Genomic DNA, 20343 nt, shown 5'->3' with positions numbered 1-20343 from the left:
AGAAGCTAACATATTTCTATGTGATCAAATTTCGATATCATTAACTTTCTGGACCTCACTGATATGACCAAAACAAATTTACACCGGTCAAATTTTGTACGGCTCAATGATATAGGAAAGAATAAACCAAATATAAAAACTGTTACAACTTTAGGATTACTTACAAAAACTAAAATAACCCACATGCATTAAAAAAATTCAACTACAATACCAGAACCTAAAATAATAATTGTGTCAATATCTTACCATAACAAAAGAAGATTTTTCTACAACCATGCAACATAATAATTTCTGGTACATAATTCACTAACAATTGAAAAAAAAAAAAACCTTATAATGTAGAATATGAAAAAAGGAAGAAAACCACATATGATGAAGCAAAAACTAAAACAATGTCGAAAAATGAACTCCTCAAGCCATAAAAATCAGTCAACTCAAGCCACGTTGATGAAGACGAATGGGAAAGGGTGATTTTGCAATTAGCTTATAAGTTATAATCTTTGTCCATATTTTATTTTATCTACTTCCCACCGTTAGAAGATGATTATCTTCTCCATTTTCAACATTTATTACGCTGGCTATCAAAATCACAGAGCAGTGCTCTAATGTTAAATGATTAAAAACCAAATAAAAAACAAATATAATATTTTTCTCACTATAAAAAAAAGGGTGTGGGTGAAAATTGATTAGGAATTGACCCTTCCTCAATTTGTATTCCACAAATTTTCACAGTAGCCAAGAAATCTAATGTTAACTGAGCATCAACGCCGTCAACAAATAAGGGAGGTCAATGTTCATTTCTAAACTAGAGGGGGTTTGTGTGTTATTTAAAGAAATCTCAGAGAATGTAAGTGTAATTTGCCCAATACAATAATAAATTATTAAGGATATTATAGAAAAAACACAGAATTTGAATAACAATTATTTACTTGAAGATATTGGTCAAAGATTTTTAGTCAAAGATTTTTTTGCTTGAAGACATTGGTCAAAGATAATGGCATAGTAGTAAAGTCAAATAAATGCATTTTTGATTGTTGTTGAAGGAAATTCAAATAAATACATAACTTGTGTCACTATACTCTCAAACCTCTAGCAATAATGTCTCGTTTTTCAGTTTTGACGCTTATTTTCTTTTATCTTTGTTGTTTCATTTATTTTTCTCATGCTTCGAAAAAAGGTTTAAGTATTGAAATGATTCACCGTGACTTCTCAAAATCACCCCTATACCATCCCACAGTAACTAAATTTCAAAGAGCTTATAATGTTGTGCATCGTTCAATCAATCGTGTCAATTACTTCACCAAAGAATTCTCTCTCAATAAAAATCAACCTGTATCAACTTTAACCCCAGAATTAGGTGAGTATCTCATTAGTTACTCAGTTGGTACCCCACCCTTTAAAGTTTATGGTTTTATGGATACAGGTAGTAACATAGTTTGGCTTCAATGCCAGCCTTGTAATACATGTTTCAATCAAACCTCTCCTATATTTAATCCTTCAAAATCTTCAAGTTACAAAAATATTCCCTGCACTTCTAGTACATGTAAAGATACAAATGATACACATATCTCTTGTTCCAATGGAGGAGATGTTTGTGAATATTCTATTACATATGGTGGTGATGCAAAGTCACAAGGGGATCTTAGTAATGATAGTTTAACATTAGATTCCACCTCAGGATCTAGTGTCTTATTTCCTAACATTGTGATAGGATGTGGACACATCAATGTGCTACAAGATAACAGTCAAAGCTCGGGTGTAGTTGGAATGGGAAGGGGACCAATGTCGCTTATAAAACAAGTAGGCTCGTCGTCAGTTGGTAGCAAATTCTCTTACTGTTTGATTCCTTATAATAGTGATTCTAACTCATCTAGCAAACTTATTTTTGGAGAAGATGTTGTTGTTTCTGGTGAAATTGTTGTTTCAACTCCTATGGTCAAAGTCAATGGTCAAGAAAACTATTATTTTCTAACATTAGAAGCATTTAGTGTAGGAAACAATAGAATAGAATATGGAGAAAGATCAAATGCTTCTACTCAGAACATCCTAATTGACTCAGGTACACCGCTTACTATGTTGCCAAATCTTTTTTTGTCTAAGTTGGTATCATATGTGGCACAAGAGGTTAAACTACCACGTATCGAACCACCTGATCATCATTTAAGCCTCTGCTACAATACCACTGGTAAACAACTAAATGTTCCTGACATTACTGCACATTTTAATGGTGCAGATGTTAAGCTAAATTCTAATGGAACATTTTTTCCATTTGAAGATGGGATTATGTGCTTTGGTTTCATCTCATCTAACGGCCTTGAAATATTTGGGAACATAGCTCAAAATAACTTGTTAATTGACTATGACCTAGAAAAAGAAATTATCTCTTTTAAGCCTACTGATTGAACCAAGTATTGATTCAGTGTAAACGTGCTTTACCTAAATTATTTGGTAATAATAATAATAATTGCTTATTTTAACATCTTAGTTTTCCATTGTACTTTATCTTTTCTTAACAAGCAAAACTTTATTAATCACTACTACTCATACCACAAAAAAGAAAGTCACAAAAAAAATACAATCACGATTTAGATGTTATTTAACAACATTCTACCTCTAATTAGCTTGGATAAACAATATTATAAAACTTTTAATTAAAGGCTTAATTGCACTTTTGGATCCCTATCTTTCTAAAAATTGCGGTTATGGACCCCTAACTAATTTAAATACAAAACAGCCCCCTATGTTTTGATTATTTGGCAGTTTTGAACCCCCGTCCATTGTTGACTCGGTCAACGCTGACGTGGCACCCTAAGTGAGGTGCCACGTATAATTTTTATTTTTTATTTTGCCTTGGGGTCTAAAACTGCCAAAGAATCAAAACATAGGGGTACATAACCGCAACTTTTGTATTTAAATTAGTTAGGGGTACATAACCGCAACTTTTGGAAAGGTAGGGGTCCAAAAGTGCAATTAAGTCCTAATTAAAAAAAGGGATTATGTAAAAACTTTATGAATTTTTTTTATTCTCTAACGATGTTATGACTTGGTTGTTTTTTTCTTCCAAAAATAAATGTTTGAGCATTGGGATACAGAAACTCTTCCTATTTCACTATTTCAAGCAAAACAAAGAAAAACCAAAACTAGAACCATATATAATTAGCATTTTTTTTTTGCTCTAGAAAATCAAGCAATTTTAGGAGATAAAATAGCAATAAAAAATTGTTTTCATGAAAAAGGAATATAAATTTTTTGGCAATATGTAAGAGTTAATGCATAATTGATTTAGAATCTTTTTTTTTTTTAAGGAATTGATTTAAAATCTTAGATAGGGAGAAGTTTTAGGAACTTTTTTTATGGCATGATTCCAGTAAAAAAAAACACAATTTTACGTGATAAAATGGCAATCAAAATTTATATTGATAAACAAAAATATTTCGCACTACCAAAAAAAACTAAAATATTTCTAACCAAGCAAAACCTCATCTAAATATTTTTTTTGAAGGGACCTCATATAATATTTTTTTTGACAAAATGTAATTCTTTTATTTACCTTCTTAAAACTCTTTTATTTACAGTCTTAAAACAGTTTGATAAAAAATGGAATATAAATTTTTTCTCAATATGTAAGAGTTAATAATTTTTTGGTTTAGAATCTTTTTAGTCTAAAATAAATTGATCTAGAATCTTAGATAGGGAGAAATTGTAGGATCTTAATTTATGTCACACGGTTCTTTCCCTATAAATAAATCTCTATCAAGTTTTACAAGAATGCAATTTCAGCATCACCATGGATATGGTTAACCAAAGAAAGAAGAACATGGGGCGCCAGAAGATTGAGATCAAGAAGGTTGAGAAAGATTCCAACAAACTTGTCACTTTCTCAAAAAGAAGACAAGGTTTATTCAGAAAAGCAAGCGAACTTTGTGTCTTATGTGATGTTCATGCAGCCATCATTGTGTTTTCCCCTGGTGACAAACTCTACTGTTTTGGGCAACCCGACACTAACGTTGTCCTCAATAGCTACATCAAAGGAACCACTGAGTTTGAGGATTCAAAGTCAGCAGAAAATTCTCCGACTTGCAAAGATTACAATAGACAATATGAGGAGGCACAAAAGATGTTGGAGACGGAAAAGAAGAAACTAGAAGATGTTCAAAATTTGGCTAAGATTTTCAACAAGGGTGACTGGTGGAATGATTCAATTGATGATATGAGTAGTGATCAGCTTGAACAATTTATGGTGTCCATTTACGAGTTAAGGAGGAAGCTTGTTGAAAGGGCTGATGAACTTGTCATGAAGCAAAGTGTCATGCCCTAGAATAGAATTATTAGCTATCCATGAATAAATTTTTCTTTCAGTATTTTCGTTTTCTTTTTAGGTTAGGGTTTTTCAGTCTGCACTTTTTATTTTTATTTACTTGCTTTCAGTCTGCACTTTGTATGCTGCAATCGAGATTTTGCTTTATGGTAATTAATTTGGATTATCTTTCTTTTTTTCACACCATGTGCTTATTTGTTTTTTGTTAATCCTATCTTTTCCTGTAAAATTATTACCGAGGATTAAGATATGTATGTTTCAAATTGATTTTACTTGACGTCTCTAAATGTTTTGTGGTATTCATCCATTTTTTTAATTATGTGATCTGGTATTTGATTGTAGTCAACATTGGCGGAGTAGAACAGGTTGTTACAATTGTAACTCCGTTTATAATCCCCAATATCTTAGATCAGTTTCACAATTAGATTGGAATAATAGAAGAACCTCTATGATAACACTTATTTTTTCATTGATGTTGATTGTAAACTTGTTATCTTGTGGTAACTACTGCACAGGAATCTTTTATATATTTGTTAATAGATGGTAATCAGGTTTCATAGTCTGCATTTGGATGGGAAAGATTGATAGTTTTCACCACCAACTATGTGCAGATGCTTGATCCTGCTGCACTTATCAGATGGGGACTAGCATATTGAACTTTCCTATTGTAGCGTTAAAGTGCTTGCTACTAATAATTACTTGAGGCATGAAACTCATACATTGTTTGATCATGTTGTTGAGAGCCTTATGCCGTAATCATATTTATTGAACATAGAATTCATATTTGTTGGTGATGCAAACTTAATCTCTAATAATAGAATTACATATTTATTGTGTGTCTATTTATCTTTCGAGATTAACTTCATTCATGGATAAAGAAAGGAGAAATCTCTAATAATGCATGAACTTCATTCATAGATATGTTGTTTTAAGTTTTGACTCTACTCTAAAAATGGAAGCTTGATGTTCAGCCAGCCTTTTTGCATGTTTTAGCTGAAGCTTGATGGTTAATATTTTTTTTTTTTAATTTACTGGCATTGATTTGATGTACTGCTCACATGTCTGCAGTAATTTTTTTTTTTCTCAGAGGTTCAGAACACATCCAAAAGAATTAAGCTATACTGTTATATTTCTAACTTCGTGAATGCTTGTGATTTGATTTGTTAACTCAACTCATAATGTTATGATTTTACATATCAAGCATTATTAAAGATTTCCTATTATATAAAATGGATAACAATCTAGCATATAGTTTTTTTTCAGATTAAATTTCTGTTAGCCTCTTTGTATTAGAGGTTTTGTTAGTAATGGTATGATACATATTGATCTTAGTTGTCTGTCTGTCGCACATTAATTGTTGATGTTTTTGTTTCTTGCACGAACTGCATTGGCGATACTTGAGATGTAATAATTTCTTTTTTGCTGCTTATTCACTAAGAATTTATTCTTGATTTGGCTTATTGCTTGATTGAGGCTACTGAATTTAACATTTGAAAGTTGTGGTCCTGATTACGTGAATGTGAGATCCTCTAACTGTAGGAGAGTCGGATTTGTCAAGTGTCCGTGTTTGTGTTAGATAGTGTTTCATAGAAGATGTTTTTAATTATGAGTTTGGAATATTTCAGGGACTTGTTTTGCTTCAGATCAGATGTTTATATTTGTACATATTGACATGCTAATTAAACTTGTACCATCATTCTGCACCAGATTGCATAAGCAACCTCTTTATAACCCTAAAATCTTGCTCTTCAACTCATTTATTTTTCGAAGAGAAAACATCTCATAAATTATTTATGATTGAAACACATTTATACACATAGCTAACAATACTTTTTTTAATGAAACCGACATGGCTCTCATTCCTTTTTTTAACAAATTTTAATTTGAAAATTATTAGAGATATAGTTTAGTCACAATTAGTATTAGTCCTAGAGTAGTATATATAGTTGTAACCACCCCATTAGTGGGTCAATTCAATCATTTGTAATATTATTCTTTACCATCAATACAATATTTTCATAGTTTTTCTCTCCTTCATCCATGGATGCCATGTTTCATAACAAAAATTATAAAAATGTTAACTTGGCTGTTGTCAAAATACACCCGATCACGGTGTTTTCACAGATTTACATTGTACTGATCGGCATCTCAACCCCAAATGAATAAATTAGATGTCTCGCTATCAAGTTGTAATAGACCAAAACACCTTCCCTAGTAGTAATTACATAGATTTAGCAGAAAAAATGAAAATGCTATCTTTCTAATAAAATGATTTTGTGTCCATTAAGATTTTCAAAAAAGATATATTACATCAACTATATATCTTTACATTGCAATGCAGTGATATTTTGACCCATTTTAATACCAATTTGTTGTATTTATCTGATTTTTTGCTGCTTTTTTTGAAATTTGATAATGTGTACCAGTCTGTTTGGATTTGCATTTGGAACATATTTCTCGCGTCTCAATGAGCTCTCACCATGGTTTTATAAAGCTATACTTTGTAGCTTCTGTAAAGTCGTGTGTTTTCTAGACAATTGAATGTGATTCCAAATGTATGCTACTTCATGGATATACTAAAATGAAAGGGACATACGACCCTTTTCGGTCCCTTTCACTTCTTTTATCATTGCCTTTTGAAAATTGACCTGAATGCCTATAAATTGGACTAAAGCAAAGTAATATTTTTTAACTCATTGCCCTTGGTTTTAGTTAAATTGGACTATAGCAAAGTATTATTTATTGAGTGCCTTCAGTTCTGTTTCTACGCGTTCTATGTGTCGATCCTTGCTGAGTTTTCCGTCTTCGTGTGTTGCTGTAACATCTGTTTATATGTGTTTCCTGTTCATGACTTCATGTTCTCGCTTTCCATCTTTGATTTGTTCCGTCTTGCTTGTTCATGTTTTCGTCATCTCTTTCTCATGGTGTTGACAACAACGGCAATGGATAAGAGAAAGAGCAACTTCCAATGGTGTCGTAGAAACAGAACTCTGAATCTCGCCATATTCACCAACTCTGAATCTCGCCTCTAAGTGGAATTTTTCTTTATTGGATTTTTTCTGTTCTTTACACTCCTGTATATAAGTATATTTTTCGATATACATTCTCTGTCATCTTTTAAGTAATATTGGTCTTGTGACTATTATACATCTCTTTTGATGCACTTGTACTAGATCAATCATCTGAACCTTCTTTCTTGAAATACAGTACAAATATTTTATGTTTTGATTTTAATCTCTATTTTAGGAGATATATCAGATTCATTTAGGACTATTTATCTTCTAATGATTGCTTTTATGATTAAATTATCTCCGATGGGCTAGCTTCTATTGCACTCATCCTAAGTGGATTTATGCCCTTCCAATGTCATCACTTGCTTGATATTATATCCTATTATTTGTAACACATACTCAAGAAAATACTTTATATTAGTAATTAAAATTTTGTTGTCATTAAAACAATAAGCGACCACCTACGTCTGTTTTTAAAGACAGGACCTATACAAACATCTTTTGTCATTTTTTACATGTATTAAGGAAAATATTTTAAGTGTTCTTTTTGTGTATAGATGTTACTAAAATACAGTACTCTTTTATGTATAGATGAGCTCAATTTAACTTGATGAGTTACAACCTGTGAACATTCACCTATAATTTGTTTGAGAGGAGTAAAACATTCACCTTATTAGTCCCTATTTACGGTTCCAAACGACACTCCTTGAACCTGAAGAGGGTTTATAATATTACATTTCATATAATTAATCAGCCAGACAACAGAAAATGACATCAAGATGGAAAAATGACATTTAAGATGAATTTATTTACTGTCACTCTGGGCTGTTGATAAAGAGTAGCCATCAGTGCTGCATTTATCCTAATCCGGTGAACACTTTATTCCTCTTCAATGTCTAAAACTTGTCACTACTTCAATTGAGGTAGAACCTCTTTAATTAAAAAAAAAACCTGATCATTAATGACAATGTTAATGTTCAGTTGCATCAGAATAGAAGACTTAAATGCAAGTGTGGTATCGAGGGAATGAGGTATCTCAAAATTTTGGTTACACCTGCAAAACCGACTAATAAGGTGAGGGAAGCCTCTCACTTAAACACATTTTCACGCCATTTATCATTCAATGAGGGACTCAATACATTCATTCATGTCCAAGACTAAATATCTTAAGTGCGGTCTGAGTGATTCGATAGCGAGTGATCCAATGAATCTTGGATAAAAATTAGTAGCATTTTTAAATTTGAGTGGAGCTAACGCAACTATACGGTGAGGGATGTTGTCTTTTACTTATAAACACAATTCAAGTTACATCTTGTCCTGGTACCGTCAACAATGCCAAAATTTAAAATCCATATATCCAATGGGAAAATATTATTAGACAACTGAACCATAGGAACCATTAAACTATAGAATTAGACAAATAACATTGCTCTGATACCATATCATGTTGGAAAAGATAATACAAGTGATTACATCAAGCCTATTTATAGGCAGACATTCACAAACTAGTTAGTAACTAATTATTAAATTCCAGTTTTTTTTTTGGTGATCGGGGTTTGAACCTCACCTTCAACAACAAGAATCTCAGAAGAAAATGAAGAAAACCTAATATTTTTGAATTAAAATTAACGGAAAGGACCAAAATGTGTAACGAAGAAAAGTTAATGGACCAAAATAAATCAAATTTTAATTAAGGGACCAAAACGACACTACCTAAATAGTTCAGGGACCAAAAATGCAATTTAGCCTAGAATTTATATGCATGTAAAATACTTGAAAAAAATAAGCATCGATTACTTTTCAATACTATATAATCATAAAAGTCACAATTTACAAAAAATAATACATGTGATCAAAATAATTTTTTTTTTTTTTTTTTGCATAAATCATATTATATTTTCATTCATATGTTAGGATATTAACAAATGCATCAATAAAAGAACTTAAAACAAAGTATGTTTAATGTTGATTGATTGAATCTCATCTCTCTCGTTACTTTCATTCAACAAAAACATAATTTTTAATTAGTTAATCGAAAAATAATTATAGTGATTTATATCTTAAATTGAATCAAATTAATCTCCATTGAATTTTCACAACACAGTCTCATTTTTTTTACCCTTCATTTTTTTCAGGATATGTCTTTGCGAAGTATCTTATAAGTATTTGTTTGTATCTGTCGAGTATCTTCTAAGTATCCAATAAAATATATATTTTAAATTAAAATAATTAATTTTGATACTCTGTGGGTACGTATCTGATACGAGTACGTCACCATTTTGGAGTATCCGGCTTCATAGGCAGAGAGTAATTGTTAATTTTAGGTTATATGAGAGGTCTTTTAAGTTTGAGATTTATAATAGATTAGTTTTTAAGTTATTTTGATGATACATAATTTGGTTAAGTTTGTAAACATTTTGGATTTATTGATAATGTTTAGATATTGAGAATGGTTAATTTATTTAGATAATTAGAGATGAAGAGGGGGCCCAATGAATATGAATGTGTTGTTGGATTGATTTCATTTCTCCATGAACTGACTAAGGACTAAACAAAGAAACGAAGGAAGTTATTGTTTTCATATAATTCCGCCGAACATCATCGGACTACTCTTCTATTTCTATCTATCTATCTATCTCAGTTCACTCTCCTTCGTCGTCATCCTACTCCTCCTTCAGGTATATTATTATTATTATTATTAAACTCTCTCTCTCTAGCCTTACAGGAGGATTCTGATTCTATTCATCTGATTTTCTGTTCGACGACATCCTGTATTTTCTCTTCTCTACTCAACTGTATGCACCTTCTTGTTTTCTTCACTCAATCAATATTGGGTCTGCCGGCATCTTATCATAAATGCTTTTATTCCGGTTTCGGATTCAATAATAAAGTCCATAATCATGTGTTTATAATCTGATTTACTCTTCTTACTTTCCCCAAAACATACATACATGGATATAATCATAGATTCTAGTCTTAGTAATTATTATTAGATCCTTACAAACACAATAATAACTCATCATACCATTTTAACATGCATATCAATAATGGTGTTTAGAAGTTAAAACCTTTTGCAGTTAGGCTGTGGTCAAATCAAGCCTTTGAGAGGACACCATCCTCGTCCTCCCACGCTTTTTGCTTAGTCAAACAAACACTTTTATCATTATTCAGAACATGATGTCACCTATTCAATATATTATCGCACATTTGCAATAATTGCATACTTCATCTGTTGTTTATGACCACAACTATGTTTCAGATTGTTACGGCGTGGCTTGATACATACTTCTTATAGAAAACAATAAACTACTTAGGTGGCTGATATCCTTGCCTCATATATGCTTTCCGCAGTTAGTGAACCTCCATAATGGCGGATCTCAAGGAGCGGCTACTCCCACCAAAACCTGCATCGGCTTTTAACGTAAGAGAGGGTATCAATCGACCAACGGCCTCTGGAAGGCAAGCTTTTCAAGGAGTGGATGTTGTGGAGGTCAAGAAGCGAGGCCAAGGTCTTAAATCGTGGATCCGTGTTGACACATCTGGAAACTCTCAGGTCATTGAGGTAGACAAATTTACTATGATGCGGCGTTGCGATCTTCCTGCCCGTGATCTTCGCCTACTTGATCCTGTGTTTGTCTACCCATCAACAATCCTTGGTAGGGAGAAGGCTATTGTTGTAAATCTGGAGCAGATACGGTGTATTATTACAGCAGATGAGGTTCTTCTCTTGAATTCCCTTGATAAATATGTATTGCAATATGTGATTGATCTTCAACGACGCTTGACAACAACTGGGGTGGGCGAGGTAGGCGAGGTCTGGCAATCAGACCATTCTGACATGAACCAAAGGAGAGGCAATAGGAATTTTGAAAATTTATATAGCAACAATTCACCTGATTATTTACCTTTTGAATTCAGAGCTCTTGAAGTTGCCCTGGAGGCTGCATGCACATTTCTTGACACCCAGGTTAGTACAAGTTCATAATTAAATCAAAGGCTATCTTCTTTTGGTTCCTAGATTATGATTTTTTCTTTCATTCTTGACTTACTTTAGAAGAGAGAAATGGTTGCGATGAACCAAAATCTTGTATTTCTATAGAATTGTTTACATGGTAGAGTTGACTTTCTGCATGCAATATGTGGAAGTAGTATCATATGGTAGGTAATTTTATTTATCTGATGATGTGTATTATGTTGTTTGGATCTGTGTCCACTGATTGAGGCCAGTATTAGAGTAACTGCATTACTATCTTATAGCACAGAACTTATCAGATGTATATATTGCTTATCAGAATTAGTTTATCTGATTCTGATATCCTTTTAGACAGTTACAGACTGCTTTCTGCTCATGGTCAGGAGACTAGCACTTTATATCAACGAATCAAGGAAATCTGTTTAGTGTTCAAACTAGATTAAATAACACAAAAATCTCCCTTTTTCCCTAGCTCTTCTCGGTTCTCGTTCTCATGCTTTTGTTCATTTTCTAATAGCCAGAAACCTCTTTTGTGGTAACATAATGCCGAGTCTGGAATATTCTGTTGCGGTCTTTTAGAGAAAGCCAGTATGTATAGCACTAAAAGAATCAGTTTTATTGCATTTTTTTCTTTCCCATCCCCAAGTGCAGTTACCCATTTATTTGATCTTGAGTTTGAACACTCTGTTCTAATCTTCATCCTTTTGTATATCAAACTTATATCAAATTTCATCTACTTTTCTTGTCATTGGTGGCATGTTTTCGCACTCTAGAATGGTTTCTTTATAGGCAGAGTTGTGAAGCCACGCCTCATATTCACATGTTTTACAAAGCAATGGGATGATTATTTGGCTTTGCAGTAACCACAAGATTCACAACTAGTACTATTTTGTACTTGTTGCTTGGGATGATTTCAGTTTTATGTATAATATAATGTAGGCTAAATTACACTAGAGGTCCTTTAAGTTATTTAATTGGAACAAATTAAAGGACGTAAGTGGTACGAAAAAAACTTAAAGGGCCAATTTGTTACAATTAAATAACTTAAAGGACCTATGGTGTAATTTAGCCTTTAATGTATAATATAACTTATGCGGATTGTTGGTGGAAAAATTCACTAGGTGTTTATTACCTAGAAGTTAGTGATAAAATAGAGACAAAAAATTCATAGAAAAAAGTAACTAAATGTGAACCTGTGCATCTCTCAGGGAATTTCTACTTGCTTTGTTATTCTGGTGAAATGTGGGAAACAGCAATTAACGATTTAACAGTGGATTGACAATATTTATACATATTAGAGAACCAAGTTGATTTGATGCCAGAGACATCGACCATGGAGGATATATACTTACCGTGGTATGATGGAAAGAAACTGGAAGCAACTGTAGTGATATTAATGCCTTCATTTATATAGAAAAAGAAGGCCGGGACAAGAAATCCTGTGAAAATGTGTTGATGTGCAAAATTCTGTCATAATGTAGATGTCTACTGAATCTTTTATCCATATGCTTGCTTGATTAGTATATTTCTCTTCATATTATTGTTTATTTGGTTTTCACAAATTTGTCAGTAACATTCTCTATTCTATTTGCAAAAGGCAGCAGAGTTAGAAATTGAGGCTTATCCATTGCTGGATGGACTGACATCGAAGATCAGTACTCTAAATTTGGAACGTGTTCGTCGTTTGAAAAGTAGACTTGTTGCCCTGACTAGGAGAGTTCAGAAGGTGATGTTCATTTTATGGTTATTCTTTCTTCACAGTTGAAAATGACAATTGATAGGAACCATATTTTCTGAGCTAATATTGTGGATAATGTGTCAGGTTAGAGACGAAATAGAGCAGCTTATGGATGATGATGGTGATATGGCTGAAATGTACCTTACCGAGAAGAAAAGACGAATGGAATTGTCATTTTATGGAGATCAGTCTATGGTTGGATATAGACCGGTTGATGGTGCATCCATCTCTCTTCCAGTCTCTCCTGTTTCATCACCACCCGACTCTCACTCTCGGAGGCTTGAGAAGAGCTTGAGCATTGCTAGGAGTCGACACGAGAGCATGAGGAGTTCTGAAAGTAATAATGAAAATATAGAAGAACTTGAGATGTTGTTAGAAGCATACTTTGTTGTCATTGACAGCACTCTAAACAAGTTGACATCGGTAAACACCCGCACTGTTATCTTATATTAACCCTTTTCTTTCCAACTTCACCGCAGTTTATCTATCACCGTTTCCATTTTCTTGTTTCAGTTAAAAGAATACATTGATGACACTGAAGATTTCATCAACATTCAACTGGTGTGTTATTCTGTTTTCCTTCTTTCTCATATTAGTCACCAAAGGTTATCCTATTGTACTTTGGTTATTAGTTATAACTGATCAAACAAATAATGCACAAATTACCACACATACTCATAGAGACAATGCATAATTGGGAGGGGGAGGGTTAGTTTAAGAGAAAAATAATGCACAAAGTATCACACATGCTTATACAATGTATGTATTATTACAGGATAACGTGCGGAATCAGCTTATCCAGTTTGAGCTTTTGCTCACAACTGCAACATTTGTGGTTGCAATCTTTGGAGTGGTGGCGGGAATATTTGGGATGAACTTTGAAATTCCATTATTTGATGTCCCATCTGCATTCCAGTGGGTCCTTATAATAACAGGAGTTTGCGGAGTGTGTATATTTTCTGCATTTGTGTGGTTCTTCAAGTACAGAAGACTCATGCCCCTATAAGAAGCTACACCAACATGAACATGATTAAAACAATTGCAGGGTGGCATATGATGTTATGCGTTTTTTTTGTCTTAGTCATCTGGTTCTCAGGGAAAAGGGACCCTGGTAATTCGGATGTGATGTTTTGCATTTGTTATGCAATCATAAAATTCAAATGCAAAGCCTGCTCATATCAAGGGCAATTTTCTAAATTCAATTTTGTATCAATTTTGGAATATTCCTCATGGTATTCTGATTCAGCAATGTCTGTATAGTGAGACTAAATTAATAATTGGTTGGATAAAGCATCTTTTTAGTTCCTATTTTTATTTCTCTCAAGATTTGACAAAGTGCTTTCAGCCGCATGAAATGTATGTTTTAGTAAGGCTGAGACAAGGACAGTTTCAATAGAACTTCGCATGGCATCGTGAAATATAAAGTTTTCCATGATTGATTATTTTCAAGTCAAAAATAGATTATTTTTTTGGAGAGGAAGTAAAAAAAAAAATTATTAAATAATACATTATATAATAATATAGTAATATGTATCAACTAATTTATAATCCTAAAATAATAATTAATTTATAATTGTCTTTGAAACTTAATAATAAACCATATGTTGCTTTACAATACCAATGAAGCATTAATGTTACTTTTTTCTATTATATCCTTAATTATTTATTGCCCTCTCATATTTCAATTCTTTAATTTATCTTTTTCATACTATTTATTGAGGACAATTTTGTAAATCAACTCATAATAATACAAAATTAATTGCATTTTTTAATACGTGTGAAATGTTTAAAATGTCATAATTTGGAAAAGAGGGAGTATTTAAAAAAAAAGAAGGATAAATACCTATGTGGGTGTGTAATCGAGCTAGTTCATTAATCAAACGAATGGTTCATGTCCTACTCATTTAATTAATGAAATTAATTTTAAGCTCAAATTTAGCGCATTTGGTTCATGAATCAAGTTCATCGAGTCAATTGTTGAATCGAACTTCGAACTAAATTCAAGTTAGTTCGGTTCATTGTCAATCCTAAAACTTTTTTGTGACTATTCTTTTTAATACAAGTCTTTTGTTTCAAAGATTAACTCTATTTGTTTGAATTGTCAGAAAAAAATTCCATTATTTTGAAGTCAGTTTTAGAATGTTTGGCAAGGCCAATACCTTTACTTATACGTTATTTTGTAAATTTATTTGATCAAAACAGAGGTGTTTGGTAAGTGAATTTGTTTTCCTAACTTTCACACTTCTTAAAGGTTCTTGGTTTGTTTGAATTTTAGAATACAAACGAGTAAAAAAAAAAGTTTCAAACAACACCTCTTTTTACACTCCAAATTCTAAAATTCGGAAAAATCAAAGGCTTATGAAAAGTGTGGGGCTGAAAAAGAAATTTACGTTTGATAAATCATTTTATTTCATCAGTTTTTTGGGCTTAGGCTCGCCTTTATTAAAAAAGGGGAGACAATTTCTTTTTCCACCATATTGATTCTTCGCGCATCTTACCGATTTCAGATTGTGTTATCAGAAAAGCGTAAAACACCAGAGATAGTTCTATTTAAATGGTAGGATACTTGACATTTCTTTGACCAATATACGCCTTTGGAGGGAGCATGACTGGATAATATGGTCACGATAATGCACTATAATTATAATAAAATATCGATCATGTTTCGCATAGCTTTGTCGGTAGTTACATGGATATTATTTGTAGGGGTTGGATTTCGAATAATTTGGTCCTTAACATCTATAAAATAGTGAGTAAATTGACGAATGTTAGGAATTATTTATTATATTTATATAGTTTAGAAACTAAATTAGATAGACAGTTTAGAGAGAGTAAGTTGATAATTTATTTATTATTATTATTTTAATGTATTCAAGTATTAATAACGTGTAGAAGACTTGATTTGTTTCATTTTAAGTTTGTCGTAATTATAAGTATACACGGTTTTGTTTTGGACTGGGTAGCATTTGTAATGGCTTTTGTCCTCTTTAAGAACTACTGGTGAAGATGAAGACAACTAGATGATTTTAAGTCATGCAAAATTATCAGTGAGATTATGACACGTATATTTTACTATGGGGACAGAACAAGCACTCCTATTTCTATTTCATAGTGACTTACTTTAGTCTTTGATAATGACTTGTGTTCTGTGGTCCATCCAAGACTACAAATCTATGATCAATATCACCCAATTTCAAACCCATTTTAGGTGTTAGATTTAATTTGTTTGTTAACCAAAAACCAACTTAGTTGTTGGATTGGATCTCCTAAAATAGACCAACCATTGTTCCAAAAATGAATCTTTGTGCTAGCTAGCCTCTTGTTCTTTCATCAACATGAACATTCAGAAGCTTCATTAAGTAAATATATAACAAATAGGAATATAGGATTAGGATGTATGTGTTGTTTTTGAAGACATAAAACAAATAAACAAAGTAGAAACAACTTGTGTGTGTATGTCAAGCCTAACAAAAACATGTGTAACCAACCATATCAAATTCAGTTCAGCTGCAAAAAGCCAGCATTCTAACAATGCCATAACACTTGGGACAATTAGTGGAAATTAAGTCAACAATTAAAGTTTATGCAACTGTTAGTTGAGAAAAGCATTAATAATAATAATAATAATCTCATTCTCATGTACATTCAACATGATAATAAGTCTCACAATATGAGTGTGTTTAGCTCCCAAATGCACTCATTCTACTACATAGCCTGATCTTAACATGACTTGTAAAGAAACCTTCAACATTACAAAAACCTATTCTCCATTGCCCTTTTGTTTTCTCCTTGATCTGCTGTATAATCTGGAAGGTGGAGAAGGTGAGAACTCAAATGGAAGTGGTGGAAGCTCCATCTCCCCCTTCAAAATCTTAACAATATCTCCAATATCTGGCCTCAACTCTGGAATTTTCTGTAAACAACTGAGTGCCAAGTTGATGCAAAGGCTTGCTTGTTCCTTGTTGTAATTGTCTTCTTTCAATTTCTCATCAACTAGTTCTAAAATGTTGTTACCACCAGCCTGAGCCAAGTGTCTACACCAGCTTATTAAATTAGCTTTCTCTAGCTTCATAGGAGATGCAAGAACATGCAATGGTCTTCTACCTGATACAATTACAAGAATCAAAACTCCAAAACTGTATATATCAGCTTTCTCCATTAAGAATCCACACCCTCCATATTCTGGTGCTACATAACACAATGTCCCTCTCATGCTAGTTGTGCTGCTTAGTTCGCGGCTGAAAAGATCGCCACTCCACATATCACTTCCAATCGAACGTGAGCTTTTTTTCCTCCAACCTCTTCTGAAGCTAAACTCACCATTTTGTTCACACTCATTCTGTCCTTCCTCTCCATAGTTCTTACTACGTTGGCAAAGATAGAACCTTCTACCTAAACCAAAATGTGGCACTTTCAAGCCTTTCTTCCATTTAGTTTGAAGACTTTTAAGCTTATTCGACTTTTTCTTGCTTAATTCAGCAATATGTTCTTCTTTCCACCACTCTTGCATCTTCCTATTCTTCTTCTTCTTGTGGTTTTTCTTTCCCTTCAGTTCTTTCATATCAACAACTTTATTATCTGCATTTTCCATCACAGATACTTGTAGTAATTGTGTTCCATTTGCATCACTGGCTTTATCAATTGGACTTGAATTTTCCAACTCTGACTTCTCCTGAATGTTGTTGATCTTAGCACTGCCAATACCATCATCCCAATCAGCATTTGATGGACAAATTTGACTCCCAATCCATTCCTTGACATAGTCTTTACTACATAATTCACCACTTCCATCTTGTCTCCACCACCAATCTTCTCCCCATTGTTTCCCATTTTCCTTCTCTTCATCAACCAAATAAGCATCCTTACTATAATCAGTGCTACAGAACTCATCATCATAAGGAACAAACTTATTAGTATTCCAACAATCATCCCCTCCTCCACCTCCTCCTGTATCCAAACTTGAAATTTCCTTACCCTTTGCATTTACATTCCTACTTTCACTTTCACCAACAATATTTGCATTATAATTCAAAGAGTTCAAGTTCAATGCTTTAACATTTAAACAACTCCTACTATTTTTGGATGAAGTAGAAGCTTGCAAAGCAAGAGCAAAATCAACTTCACTCACACTCTCAACAGGAGTGCCAATTACAGGAGTTTCTGCAGTCAAATTACCTGAAAGGTCTTGACTCTTCCAAAGATCCTGGCTCTTCCCCAAATCCTGGCTAAACAAGTCAACTCCAAATTCACCCTCCACCTTAATCCTTGACAAACCAAAGTCCGAGATCTTCCCGCGAAACTCAGCATCAAGCAACACATTACTTGGCTTAATATCACCATGAATCACAGGTGGATCACATCCAAGGTGCAAAAACTCCAATGCTCTAGCAACATCCATAATTATACAAAACCTTCTCTCCCAACTCAAACCAAAACACTCATCACCAAAAAGTGACTCTTGCAAGCTTGTATTAGGCATATACTCATAAACCAAAACCCTCTTATTCTTTTCAACACAATAGCCCAAAAGGGTCACCAGAAAAGGTGATCTCAACCCTCCAAGAATCTGCAACTCATTTTGAAACTCTCTCTCTGATTGCAAAGACAAAGAGTCCAACCTTTTGATGGCAATGAATTTTCCATCTTTCAGTACTCCCTTGAAAACAGTACCAGAACCACCTTTGCCAATTATATTAGCAGTGTCAAAAACATTGGTAGCAACCTTTAACTCTTTGTAAGAAAATCTTTGTAGCTTCAAAGGAGAACTTGCATCAAAAGGAATGGTCTTAGCTCTATGTACAAGAGAAAGCCAAAGATGATAAAGGAAGTAAAGTATTGAGAAGAAGATGACAACAGAAGCTGAAATGGTTAGTGCTATGAAAAGAAACTTTGGTTTGGTGAAAATATTGGAAGTTGTAGAAGTTAATTGTCTTGAAGGCATGGTGTTATGTGATGTGAATGAATGAATATTGATGATCAAAAAGAAGAAGATGAAGACTATGGTTTTTTGATTACTTTAATGAATTTGGTATCCAAAGTGGATTGCTTTACAATTAGATAATCATTAGAGGAGGAGGAGCTGTATTCTACTATTGTTAAATATGTTTTCAGTTTTTTTTCTTCTTTTCCTTGATTTATGGTTTCCATCACCAACTATTTTACTTTATTCATATAATGGAATGAGATTAATATTGGCAATTGGGATATGAGGATTAGAAAAAGGAAAGAAAGGGATGGACCCAAGCTAAGGTGCTTTTTTGACTAAAGTGAAATTTTTTGCTGGCAAAGTCTTGGACTACTTATTACACTGAAAATTTAACTGAAGTAAATAATCTCTTTTATCTTTGAATGTGTGAGATGTTATCGATATATAGTTCTTAAATGCATTAAAATTACAAATACGTTCTCAATGTCTAATTTGTTTGAACTAAATATTTAAAAACCAAAATGAGTAATAAAAGATATATTTATGGATGTGTTTGCAATTACGATTAATTCATGGTTCAATGTAAGAGTTACACTTCAAGGGATTATTTATTACTACTTTGGGTAGATAGTTTAATTAATAGATAGATAGATATGTATTGGTTGAATTGAATGATTCTGTGCAGCTATTTTGTCTTATGCTGCCATGACTCGGGCAATGTTAGGAATCTACAAGTACTGTTTATTTTTAAATTCTTTCTTGTTTGTAATTTTTGACTAAAGGTTCACACTTCTCACTTCACACTATGAGGAGGCACAGGTTCACATGGTTGGATATATGTCAATAATTTCTTGTTCTCCATCATTCTCATATTGCAGCTCCGGTCGGTCCCATGTTGCACTCACAATGCATCATCCATCATATTAAGCTTTCATAATTGATTAGGTAGTAACATTTTATCAGGGTATTTTGATTCTTACTTATTAGGAGGAACTGACCAAGTCATCTCGGACTATGGTATGGGCATGTGCCACCACAACCTGAGGGATTATGTAAATTACTAAGTTGGTGGCATGAGTTAGGTATTCAATATGTTATCATGGAGCTGTATTGTAAGATAGTGGTGGATGGGGTCAATGAAAACATGAGGAATGTAACTGAGTTCTCATATTAGTTTTTTTTTTAGGAGGTAAATTAACGATGTTGTTCTTGTTCATGCCCTTAAGAGAGTGCCAAGGTCTTATGTTAGTCCCCGGATTAACATATAACCTAAACCAAGTGATTAGAAGTAAGTCTGCCTTGCCACCCAATCAACTTCAAAAGAAATTTTTCACATGAAAAAGGTGCCATGGATGTAATTCATCTTGGTTATGCAAT

At 33.0% G+C, this 20343-nt stretch overlaps 4 protein-coding genes across 7 annotated transcripts; 3 read left to right on the top strand and 1 right to left on the bottom strand.

Annotated features, from left to right (window-relative positions):
- The first annotated feature begins 1191 nt into the window (after window positions 1–1191).
- Window positions 1192–2403, top strand: LOC25487995 (aspartic proteinase CDR1). The gene has a single exon (XM_024777201.2). It carries the CDS (start codon window positions 1192–1194, stop codon window positions 2401–2403), a length of 1212 nt encoding a protein of 403 aa, XP_024632969.2.
- A 1384-nt stretch (window positions 2404–3787) lies between these two features.
- Window positions 3788–4318, top strand: LOC25487994 (agamous-like MADS-box protein AGL62). The gene has a single exon (XM_013610169.1). It carries the CDS (start codon window positions 3788–3790, stop codon window positions 4316–4318), a length of 531 nt encoding a protein of 176 aa, XP_013465623.1.
- Window positions 4319–9846: 5528 nt separating this feature from the next.
- LOC25487993 (magnesium transporter MRS2-1) lies at window positions 9847–14354 on the top strand. Of its 4 annotated transcripts, none has more exons than XM_013610166.3 (6): window positions 9847–10007; window positions 10681–11296; window positions 12900–13028; window positions 13125–13463; window positions 13554–13601; window positions 13816–14354. In XM_013610166.3, the coding sequence occupies exons 2-6, from the start codon at window positions 10697–10699 to the stop codon at window positions 14044–14046; spliced, it is 1347 nt and encodes a 448-aa protein (XP_013465620.1). In that variant the 5' UTR covers window positions 9847–10007; window positions 10681–10696; the 3' UTR covers window positions 14047–14354. The 4 variants fall into 4 exon arrangements, with proteins under 4 accessions (XP_013465620.1, XP_024633148.1, XP_039686867.1 ...); XM_024777380.2 differs by having other exon boundaries at window positions 10589–11296; XM_039830933.1 differs by having other exon boundaries at window positions 10001–10124.
- Window positions 14355–16602: 2248 nt separating this feature from the next.
- Window positions 16603–19201, bottom strand: LOC25487992 (putative receptor-like protein kinase At1g80870). Its single transcript, XM_013610165.3, has one exon. The coding sequence runs from the start codon at window positions 18979–18981 to the stop codon at window positions 16801–16803; it is 2181 nt and encodes a 726-aa protein (XP_013465619.1). The 5' UTR covers window positions 18982–19201; the 3' UTR covers window positions 16603–16800.
- Between the last annotated feature and the right edge of the window lie 1142 nt (window positions 19202–20343).

The sequence above is a fragment of the Medicago truncatula genome, chromosome 2 (genome assembly GCF_003473485.1).
Source record: "Medicago truncatula cultivar Jemalong A17 chromosome 2, MtrunA17r5.0-ANR, whole genome shotgun sequence".
NCBI lineage: Eukaryota > Viridiplantae > Streptophyta > Magnoliopsida > Fabales > Fabaceae > Medicago > Medicago truncatula.
Note: the sequence above shows the minus strand (reverse complement) of the source record. Positions and strands in the feature narration are given on the sequence as shown.

Coding starts and splice junctions, on each gene's coding strand:
- LOC25487992 (XM_013610165.3), bottom strand. CDS start 18,981: ATGCCTTCAAGACAATTAACTTCTACAACTTCCAATATTTTCACCAAA.
- LOC25487994 (XM_013610169.1), top strand. CDS start 3,788: ATGGATATGGTTAACCAAAGAAAGAAGAACATGGGGCGCCAGAAGATT.
- LOC25487993 (XM_013610166.3), top strand. CDS start 10,697: ATGGCGGATCTCAAGGAGCGGCTACTCCCACCAAAACCTGCATCGGCT. Junction 13,029..13,124: donor TGACTAGGAGAGTTCAGAAG/GTGATGTTCATT, acceptor ATAATGTGTCAG/GTTAGAGACGAAATAGAGCA. Junction 13,464..13,553: donor CTCTAAACAAGTTGACATCG/GTAAACACCCGC, acceptor TTCTTGTTTCAG/TTAAAAGAATACATTGATGA.
- LOC25487995 (XM_024777201.2), top strand. CDS start 1,192: ATGATTCACCGTGACTTCTCAAAATCACCCCTATACCATCCCACAGTA.